The sequence below is a fragment of the Camponotus floridanus genome, unplaced genomic scaffold, assembly GCF_003227725.1.
Source record: "Camponotus floridanus strain SB8 unplaced genomic scaffold, Cflo_v7.5 scaffold483, whole genome shotgun sequence".
In the NCBI taxonomy this organism is placed as follows: domain Eukaryota; kingdom Metazoa; phylum Arthropoda; class Insecta; order Hymenoptera; family Formicidae; genus Camponotus; species Camponotus floridanus.
The window spans coordinates 40,661-51,715 of NW_020229640.1; the positions used below are offsets into that span (position 1 = coordinate 40,661).

Consider the following 11,055-nt stretch of genomic DNA (forward strand, 5'->3'; position numbering starts at 1 on the left):
GTATGCCCACTTAACGTATCTTTGCTTTTTGCGAATATCACTCGTTCCACCATCCATAAGTATCACATAAGAGATATATCTATGGTCCGAAAGGGTTTCTTCATCGAGTATAGACCATCCACGGATCCTCGGATCAAGTGAGGAACTCACCCATGTGAGGTCAACAATAGATGTTCCTTGATGCCTCACACATGTAGGTTGCGAGCCTCTATTCACAATACTTAGTTCGTAAGAAGCACTCCATCGAGCCAGTCGGTCGCCTCTGGAGTCAGTCAAAGGGCATCCCCACAACATCGAGTATGAATTAAAGTCTCCTCCGATAAGTATGTCCGAGTCTGTCATTTCCACACACTCACCGAGCTCATCAAGAAACTCCTCAAACGTATTATTATCGCAATTAGGAGAGATATAGCAAGAGACGATCAATATATCTCGCCAAAGCACAGCTACGGAGAAACTGCCTATCTTTTTGACTATTCCAATACATGAAGTGTGTTGCATGTTGTAGTGGATGGCAGCCGTGCCGGTTCCATTAGCCACCCACGTAACGTCAGAAGGTATATAATAGGGTTCCGAAATAATGGATATTCCGATCTTATGATCAATCTCCGATTGCATGAGGAGATCCTGAGCAGCTCGACAGTGATTTAAATTTATTTGTAATATCTTAGTCATAATTATACTGTAAATAGGTAGATAGTAATAAGTTGCTGTACATATGTAAATAGTTAATAGTTAATACAACAACCCACTACAATTCTTCCATCTCGACCTCGTCCGTCCTCCTATCGGGCGAGTTCAATTCTATCCGGTGAGTCAATCCGTGATGTAATCTGATCGTGTGAAGTGTCCTCAGATGCTGCTTCTGCCTTATAGAAGGCAGGCTTCCTGTCAGATGATGGGACAGTTATACCAGTACATCTAATAGAACCCATGCGGTGATTATAATCCTTTCCTAAGTCGGAGCACAATATACATCGAACCTGGTTCTTACAGGTAGACACGGAGTGTCCTGTCTTACCACAGCGGAAGCAGGAACCACTATGGTCTTTGCTCGACTTGCAGTTAACACGCACATGTCCTATTTGCCAGCATCGATGGCATTGAAGAGGGCGCTTCTTTAAAGACTCCACTCTAACAGTGGACCATCCGATTGGTATTCTTTTCTTTTCGGTAAGTAGAATTGCAGCAGTCTTGGGGCACTGAACCCATACAATGCCAGCACCATTTCTCGTACGACCAATCTTTCCGGATCGGACTTCACTAGGCTTACAATTGCCCGTAGTTGATACTGCCTCAATGATTTCCTCCTTGGAAATGGATTCATCCATTCCAATTAGTTTGATTTCACCAGTAATAGTGGGACGCGAAACATAAGCTTCTTCTTGTAGGACTCGTTGTATTTCCGATGCCAAACGGTCTGCTTTAAGGGCATTATCGGGTCCATGTATTTCTATTATAGCGTTGCCACTAATGCCCCTTCTTACTTTGGGCATTTGAATGTCCAATTCCTGGAGCGAAATCTGGGATCGAATTCGTTTGAGTGCTTCGGCATAGGAGAAGTCCGAGCTTTTACCTTTCAGGCTTACCGCAGCGGTTTTAGGTAGTCTTTTTTTCTCAGTACGTGTCGCGACTTTCTCTTTCTTTTGTTTTAGGGCTTTTCCATCCTTGCCCACAGTCGTCCACGGTAGATCCCGTGGAGGTTGGGTCGGTCGTGGACGAGCGGATGTCCCCCTTTGCTGATTTTCCGCTCTAGGCGGTTTTATTTGAACATTACTAATGACTCGGATATCCGTGCGTTTAGCCTGAACATTATCCTTGTTAGAAAATACCATGCTAGGTATCTCCTTATGCACAGAATCATTGCGTATCGGGATAGCTATCGATTTTCCCAGCAGTGGAGGTCTATAAACCCAGTCATTAGGAAGCTCTTCTAAAGGAGGAGCAGTTGTGTCACGTGATGGTAAAGTTGGCCAATCTTCCTGAGATTTGATATTGATTGGCTGTGCAGCAGGATGGGGGCTTGTCCGAGAGTTCGACCTTTCTCTGTTTTTCTTATGTACATATTTATTTTCATTATCATTATCTTTTTCTGTATATATTTGTACATTTTGACGCTCCATTTCTTTTGTATATACATTCTTCTTCCTCTCATTTTCATTCATATTTTGTACATTGCCATCCTCATTGTTAGCGTATGTCTCTTTACCAATACTACTTCTAATTTCCTTAAAGGTGCGTCTCATTTCTAAGCGAATACTCTTATTTTCCTGGCGCAACTCTTTGATGGTATCTTGGAGTTCGCTAATCTCACGTTTACGTCTTTCCTCCTCTTTTTTATTCTCCTTCATTTCTTGGAGGAGTTCGTCAATTTTGATTTGTAGCGCATGTGGATCTCCCACGTGCTCGGCTCTCTCCTGGAGTGCTCGTACAAAGCCACTAAGTCCTTGCGTTCTTCTGCGTAGTTCTCCACTGAGTCCGCCTTGTAATCGTCCGCTCTTGGTACGGATGATTTCAATGGCCTCTATGTATTCAAGTGCAAGCGCACTGATGTCAGATACTGTCATATTTTGTAACAGTTCAGCCTCAATAGCATCTGGAGCCTTGCCAGTACGCTGGATAATCTGCTGCTCCGCGATAAGTGGATCTATCGCACGGACCTTTCTGCGAGGTCGGCCGACCTTACGTTTTCCTTCAACATCCGTGCCTGACGGCTCGTTTTCATTCGTAGTGCAGCCTGGGTCTTCTTTACCCTCGTCCAGATTAGGTTGTGTAAGGCTAAGAATAGCCTTCTTACGAGGAATACTAGAGCGAGTCTTATTTTCGCCTAAATCAGAGGCACTATCGTCTAACGAGTCAGTATCTACAACTCGACATTTCTTCCTTTTGAACGCAATGCGTTCCTCGTCAATATCCATGGTAGCTGGATTACTAGGGCCAGCAGCAGGTGCAGCCCGTTCTTCCTCTTCAATAAGGGTGACCCAACTCTGGGACTCCAGAGGAGGGGCATCCTTAAGCGGCGCATCTAAACAAGGAGGACTAGACTCTCCAACGATGACCGTATCCGCACTTATGGATCTGTGCGAGTCGGGCTCATTACACGTGGCGACATCTCCATTAGGCGCAAGAGCCTCTTTATTTACCACTGGTTTTGAGACGGCAGTAACCAGTTCCTTCGCGGTGCCTGCCGTAATCACCGCGGGTGGCCCATCGTCCGATGAGGACACCCCCGGAGCTGGGACAATACTCCGGGCGGCGCCCACCCCTGTTGTATCCGATCCAACTGGGGTCGTAGTGATCGGCTCCTGTTGCTGCATATTCATAGTGGTTTTTGGGGTGGGGGTTTTTAGGAAAACCCCCAAACCATCACACACACATTCACACGCACACTCACACATGGCTATTGGAAAGAAGGGAGCCACCCTTACGAAAGATAAGAAGGGGATTTGGGGACAATGGGGAGGGAAAAGGATGGGAAATAGGGTTGGAACACATGCGCAAGACGCGCCATTCATCCATCCACACACACATCCACACACCAGGAATTAAGGATTCATGGGGCAATGGGAAGGAAAAAGGAGGTAAGGGTAGGATGGGTGAGAGAAGCTGAGAAAGGATATCGAAGGAAAGGAGCAAGAATTGGGGAAACGAGAGGATTGGGGTGTTTTTCCACCCTTAACGGGATCCTCAACCCGGGCGATTGCAGTCAGGGCCGCCTACCCCTATGCGCATCAGGCCAGAGTGCCCGGAGGGAGCGCAACCCCCCTTCCTCCCCTTCCGGGGAGGGAAGTGCAATGCAGGCTCTTGGTCACCGTCCCCCGGTCCCCGGGCCCCCCCGACACGAAAGTGTCGAGGTGGGGGCCCGAGAGACCCACCGGGCCCCCCCCGACACCTAGGTGTCGAAGTGGGGGGCCCGATGGGCCCGGAGACCGGGGGGCGGCTAAGCCCCTCCACCACGTCAAGGTGGCCTGCAATCGGAGGAGTGCACCCTTCAAAGAGGGCCGAAAACAAGGTCCGTAACGCTGCGGGTCCGTGCATCTGGACCACGCACGCCGGCCACCCTGCCCACTAATTTTTTTCCCCCTCTGCCGGGGGACCACCACTGGTGGTGTCCCCCCAGGTGTCCAGCCACCCAGGGGGACCCAGATGATTCGCGTGTGCCTTCGCTTGTTTTAGAGTGGGGTAAGGCAGGCCCCCACTAGGTAGACTCCTGTGTTGAGAGATGTGCCTTCCTCTCGACCGAGCTCCCCTCATTTTAATTGGAGGGGCCCTCTCACCTAGGCAGAATCGGCAGAGAAGTATCGCGTCGACTACTACTCGGGGGGACGCCAGCCCCGGCGTTTGGTCGACGGTCCCGCTCGATCGCTAGGCCGGCACACCGCCCGTTCAGGCACTAACCATTTGACCGAGGTGATCACATTGGAGATACACCTCGGCACCGCATATGCCTCCGCGTTTTCCGGCTGGAGGAAGGCATACCCCACCTTGTGGATGAAAGGCTTGGGACCACCCAAGTCTGCTGATGTTCCCGGGTCCCACCGACCCTATCCGTATGAGCACCCAAGTACCCGCTGAGCCCAAGAACCGAAGTTCCCCGGTTCCACCGACCCTATCCGAATGGAGACCTACAGACCCAGCAAAGCACTAAAGGGACACCAGCAGACCATTACAATGGTCCCCTCACCCTCATCGACCCTTCCCGTGTCCCTGCATCCGCCTTTTTATACAGGAGGAATGCAGACTCCTGTTGAGGTATGTCAGCCTCGGGGTCAGCGACCCGTCACTTGACATGCCTCGCCACTCGACGGCATCCGTGACTCGAAATAAGCGTGCATCCGGTTTTTCCGGAGGGTGATGCACTAACCCTCGCTGCATCTCCTACCCGACGCGAGCTAACCTGAAAATAAAAACCTGAAAGAAAAAGAAGTATTAGCTTAAAACTAACTTACAACTAACTTAAAATTAACTTAGCACTAACTTAAACTAACTTAAAACTAACGAAAACAAAAAACGCTGAATTGATCTCATCGCAGATCAACCAGCACCGGACGCCTTCGAGTTTTTCAAAGATGGGGAAGGCGCACCCCACTCTGTGGATGAAAGGCTCGGGAGCATCTGTCCGCCTCAGCTTCCTCGGGTTCCACCGACCCTATCCGAATGGAAACCCTATGACCCGCTTGAGCCCAGGAACCGAAGTTCCCTGGTCCCACCGACCCTATCCGAATGGGAACCTCCGGACCCAAGCGAGCCAGAAACCTTAGCGGAGGTTTCGATGCTCCCCTCACCCTCATCGACCCTTCCCGTGTCCCTGCATCCGCGTTTTTAGACAGGAGGAATGCAGACTCCTGTTGGCCCACGTGACTCGAAGTAAATGTGCATCCGGATTTCCGGAGGGTGATGCACAACCCTCACCTCACCTCCCGCTTTCGCCGCGAAGGTGGGCATCCTACCCGCAACAAAAAGAGCTACCGCGAAAACGAAAACAAAAAACGCTAAGTTGATCTCATCGTAGATACAACCAGCACCGATCGCCTCCGTGTTTTTCAAAGATGGGGGAAGGCGCACCCCACTCTGTGGATGAAAGGCTCGGGAGCATCTGTCCGCCTCAGTTCCCCCGGGTTCCACCGACCCTATCCGAATGGAGACCCTGTGACCCACCTGAGCCCAGGAACCGAAGTTCCCTGGTCCCACCGACCCTATCCGAATGGGAACCTCAGGACCCAAGTGAGCCAGGAACCTTAGCGGAGGTTGCGATGCTCCCCTCACCCTCATCGACCCTTCCCGTGTCCCTGCATCCGCGTTATTAGACAGGAGGAATGCAGACTCCTGTTAGCCCCCGTGACTCGAAGTAAATGTGCATCCGGATTTCCGGAGGATGATGCACAACCCTCACCTCACCTCCCGCTTTCGCCGCGAAGGTGGGCCTCCTACCCGAAGTTTCTAAACCCGCCTCCCGGTAGAGGCGGCTTGTGCAGCAGTGTCCCAATCGAGACACCAATATCTCGGTCGAGACACCACCGCACCCGGCTGCCTACGTTTATTTATACAGGGGTGGGCAGGCCCCCTGTCGCCGACGTGCAACGCCGACTCCTAACCCGTGTCCCCGCCTCCGCGTTTTTTATTTAAAGCGAGGGGAGGCGGACCCCCGCTTGCGGTATGTTGACCGGTGGATTCAAGTGGGTCTTCCACAGGAACCCATCACCCAACATAACCACGCCATACGGGCACACGTGACTCGAGTTAAATGTGCATCCGGTTTTCCGGAGGGTGATGCACCACCCCTCAACCTCACCTCCCGCTTGAAGAGCGGAAGATGGGCTTCCTACCCGAGAGAAGCTCCGCCTCCACGTGGAGACGGTGTTGTGCTGTGTTGTTTCCATCGGGAAACACTATCGTGCTTCGCGACGGAAGTCAACACTGCACCCGGCTGCCTTCGATTTTTTATACAAGGGTGGGCAATCCCCCTGTTGCCGACGTGCGACGCCGGCTCCTTCCCGTGTCCCCGCCTCCGGATTTTTTATTTAAAGCGAGGGGAAGGCGGACCCTTCGCTTGCGGTATGTCAGCCTCCAGGTACCGTAAACACAGTACCCTTCACCTGACATAAGGACCGCTCCACTCGACGGTTCCCGAGACTCGACATAAGTATGCCTCCGATTTTTTCCGGAGGGTGAGGCACCAACCCTCTTGAAAGCAAGCCGCGACCCGAAGACTCTACTGCCCGGTGGCCAAAAAGATGGTGGATTTCCGCGTCTCTCCGAGGAGAGACCCGAACTCCACCCGCACACACACTCACACACACACACACCATTCACACACAGAGGAACCGCCACCGAGATAATCCCCGCCTCTGGCCCGGCAGGTGACAAAGTCACCCCACCAGTCCTTCGGGCGAGGGTCCCGGCCGGTTCCCGTTTTTCCCCTTTGAGGGACGCTTCACGGCGGGAGCACCCGCCGATCCGCCACCTCATCCCCCCTGTGGGAGCACCCACACAAGTTACGGGCGGAGAGCTAGGCTCCCCCTACAGTGCCGTACCACTGGGCGATTGAAGTCAGGGCCGCCAACCCCTTCCAGCGAACGAGACTGGTCCGCGGCAGCAGACCTCATCTCTATGGAGTCGCTGGGCTCCATCTGCACCCAAAGCCGGGTACCGTGCTATTTGAAAGCGGGCGCCACCCCGAAGAAAAGTAGAAGTGGAGACCTTGGGACAATCGGTCGGGGAAGAAGGATGGGAGGTTTAGGATGGGAGGAAGAAAGAATGGGTTGGGTGTTCTTCCACCCGTAACAGCCCCATTGTGCCGGGTTTGGAGTCAGGGTTTTCCTTCCCCTATGCGCATCAGGCCATAAAGCCCGGAGGGAGCGCAACCCCCCTTCTCGTGATGTCCGCCCACGACGACTTCGGATTACTCACATACTCGCTACTCACGGCCCGAGGGCCGCTTTCGTTTTCGTTTTCATCCGAAGCCGCCGCCTACAGCGGACACCACGAGGAAGTGCAATGGTGCGCTCTTAGACCCCTCAACCCGAAGGAAGAGGGGAGCTCCTCCACCACGACAAGGTGGCGCACCATCGGAGGAGAACCTAACCTAACCTAACCTAACCTAACCTAACCTAACCTAACCTAACCTAACCTAACCTAACCTAACCTAACCTAACCTAACCTAACCTAACCTAACCTTTTTTTTTTTTTTTTTTTTTTTAACGCAGGGGAAAATGCATTACGCACACCCCCCAAGGCGCCAAGACGGCGCGCCAAGGGGGGTAGTGTGGGACTCCCCGGCCCTCGGGAGAGGCTAGTCCTCTCCCTCGGAGTGCAATGCCGGGTATACCCACTAAAAACCCCTGCGTGCAGCCACCCGTGCTGCTTGGCCCGGTCCCCGCGTACACGCTTACGCATCCCAAGCGAGGACCGGGCGGCCTGGCCCAATTAAGGGCCCCTCGCGTGGTGCCTGGTGGTGGGCACCGATGCGACCAAGTCGCGTCTCGCGCCGCCGCGGGCGCCGGGATGCCGTATCCCGACGAGCGCGGCTCACACGCGTGGAGGGGGAAACTGCACCCCCTCCCGCTCCCGTTCGGACCCGGGAGCTCTCCCACGGGACCTCGCGTCCCTGGGGCCAACTGCCCCTGGGGAGGGAATCGCCGAAGCGTTAGACCCCCCCCGGGGGTGGGAATCGCCGTAGCGTTAGACCCACCCCCCACCGGGGTGTGAGGCTCGAAGCACTACGCACCCCGGCGCCAGGGCGAGACTTAGTCTCCACCCTGGCCTCCGCGTCCACCAGGGGGGCGGAGGTCATCTCATCTCCGTACTCCCCCCGGCTTCAGCAACACACTTCCCCCATTCTTCCGAGGGGGGTACTCCTGGGAGGGAGGTCATTCTCCCGACCTCAGCCTCCCTGAGCCCCATGCCTCTCAAAGGGGGCGGGGAGACAAGTCTCCCCGTCGCGCGGTCCTCGGTCCGACGAGGACGAGTCGTCGCGTCGCGCGCCTCCTCGCGATGGACCCCGGATGTTCGGGGGTCCTGGCACGCGAAGTCTGGGCACTCTTAGTTCACCGATCCCGCCCCCCCGGGCCGGAACAGCAGCCAATGGCTAACTGAACCGCCCCAGGGGACCGGGACCGACTTAAGCTCCCCCACCACGTCAAGGTGGTGCCCAATCGGGGGAGAACCTAACCTAACCTAACCTAACCTAACCTAACCTAACCTAACCTAACCTAACCTAACCTAACCTAACCTAACCTAACCTAACCTAACCTAACCTAACCTAACCTTTTTTTTTTTTTTTTTTTTAACGCAGGGGAAAATGCATTACGCACACCCCCCAAGGCGCCAAGACGGCGCGCCAAGGGGGGTAGTGTGGGACTCCCCGGCCCTCGGGAGAGGCTAGTCCTCTCCCTCGGAGTGCAATGCCGGGTATACCCACTAAAAACCCCTGCGTGCAGCCACCCGTGCTGCTTGGCCCGGTCCCCGCGTACACGCTTACGCATCCCAAGCGAGGACCGGGCGGCCTGGCCCAATTAAGGGCCCCTCGCGTGGTGCCTGGTGGTGGGCACCGATGCGACCAAGTCGCGTCTCGCGCCGCCGCGGGCGCCGGGATGCCGTATCCCGACGAGCGCGGCTCACACGCGTGGAGGGGGAAACTGCACCCCCTCCCGCTCCCGTTCGGACCCGGGAGCTCTCCCACGGGACCTCGCGTCCCTGGGGCCAACTGCCCCTGGGGAGGGAATCGCCGAAGCGTTAGACCCCCCCGGGGGTGGGAATCGCCGTAGCGTTAGACCCACCCCCCACCGGGGTGTGAGGCTCGAAGCACTACGCACCCCGGCGCCAGGGCGAGACTTAGTCTCCACCCTGGCCTCCGCGTCCACCAGGGGGGCGGAGGTCATCTCATCTCCGTACTCCCCCCGGCTTCAGCAACACACTTCCCCCATTCTTCCGAGGGGGGTACTCCTGGGAGGGAGGTCATTCTCCCGACCTCAGCCTCCCTGAGCCCCATGCCTCTCAAAGGGGGCGGGGAGACAAGTCTCCCCGTCGCGCGGTCCTCGGTCCGACGAGGACGAGTCGTCGCGTCGCGCGCCTCCTCGCGATGGACCCCGGATGTTCGGGGGTCCTGGCACGCGAAGTCTGGGCACTCTTAGTTCACCGATCCCGCCCCCCCGGGCCGGAACAGCAGCCTATGGCTAACTGAACCGCCCCAGGGGACCGGGACCGACTTAAGCTCCCCCACCACGTCAAGGTGGTGCCCAATCGGGGGAGAACCTACGTGTTCGGTTACGCGCTCTCGGGAGAGCGGTAACTCGCGAGCGGACCCACGCGCCTCGGGAGGCGAGCGGGAACCGTCGCGCGCTGTTAAGCTCACTTTCGTCGCCGCCGGCCTTTGTTGGCCGGTCGGCGAAACAACCTTTTTTTTTTTTTTTTTTTTTGTAACCCAGGGGAAATCCTTGATGGATACCCGCAGTCCCCGGGGAGGGACCGCGGGTTATGTGGGACTCCCTCCCAGAAGGGGAGGTATACCCACTAAAACCCCTGGGGTGGCCATCCCGGCGGCAGGAGGAGGGGACAGAGACCCGGGACTCGCTATTGCAATACTTCGGATCTCTGCCCCCGCGATTCCTCCCCCGCGGCGATCAGGAGGCGACGTCACGGGTGTTCGGTGACGCCGCCGCCCGATCCTCTTCCCGGGGGGGGCTCGATTGGCCCCCCATTCTCTCGCGCATACGCGGTTGCGGGTGGACAGGGCCACACTGCCCACCCGCGTCCCTCCCTCGGTGGTCAGGGGGGACAGGGTCGGGGTCCGAGTTCACCCGACTCGGGCCCCGGCCCCATTTGCCCCCGGACTGGTGCTCCCTCCGCCCCCCGTAGGGAAGCGGATTCGGCAGTCAGCCCGGGGGCCCACCACGAGGTTCGGGCAGGAGACAGAAGGTCCCCCGCCGTTATCCCTCCCATCCCGAGGGGGTCGCCGGGAAGAAGACATTCGCCCGTAGGCTACTAGCCCTCCCCCAACGATCCCCTGGGGGGGGGACTATGAACTCCGCTATTTAGCGGACTCCACCGTCCCCCCCCCGTTGGCCGTAGCCTCCCCCTCCGGCCGCCCGAACCAAAAGATCCGTGGCGACGCAGAGGGGGGGCCGACCTCTCCGAGGCCATCCACGCCCTCCCCCGGATCCCACCCTTCTGGGTGGGAATCCAGGGGACCGCGCTTCTGGCCCCCTCCTCCTTCCTTAGACGGGGGAAGCCCCCGCCCCGCACCTGGGCTCAGCGGAGCTCCGCCTCGCCCACTCTTCACCCTTCCTGGGGGCGGAGGTTTACACCCCTCCGCCCCCAGGATATGCCCCGCAGGGAGCCCGCGATCCGCACACAGCGGACATCGCGGGCGCCCCGCGCGGCATGTCGCCATCTTGTGGGAGGGTGCGCCGCACTTATAACAGCGCACCCCCCTGTCGCTCCCGCCGCTCTCCGGGCACTGCGCCGCTACGTGCCCGGCTTCAAGGCAGGAGTAGCACCGGGCCGGCCATTCGCTCGGCAATACAGCCGAAGGACGGCCGACACGGCGCCACCCCC

General features: G+C 56.8%; 1 protein-coding gene across 1 annotated transcript; it reads right to left on the reverse strand.

Annotated features, from left to right (window-relative positions):
* Positions 1-785: 785 nt before the first annotated feature.
* On the reverse strand, positions 786-3,323 carry LOC112639147. Its single transcript, XM_025412179.1, has 2 exons — positions 2,175-3,323; positions 786-2,003 (listed from the first exon to the last, which is right to left on the reverse strand). Exons 1-2 carry the CDS (start codon positions 3,321-3,323, stop codon positions 786-788), a joined length of 2,367 nt encoding a protein of 788 aa, XP_025267964.1.
* Positions 3,324-11,055: the final 7,732 nt, after the last annotated feature.

Bases quoted from the DNA above. Each gene is read 5' to 3' on its own strand.
- LOC112639147 (XM_025412179.1), bottom strand. From the start codon at position 3,323: ATGAATATGCAGCAACAGGAGCCGATCACTACGACCCCAGTTGGATCG. The intron at 2,004-2,174 runs GTACAAAATATG...CCTGCTGCACAG, and splicing joins CTAACAATGAGGATGGCAAT to CCAATCAATATCAAATCTCA.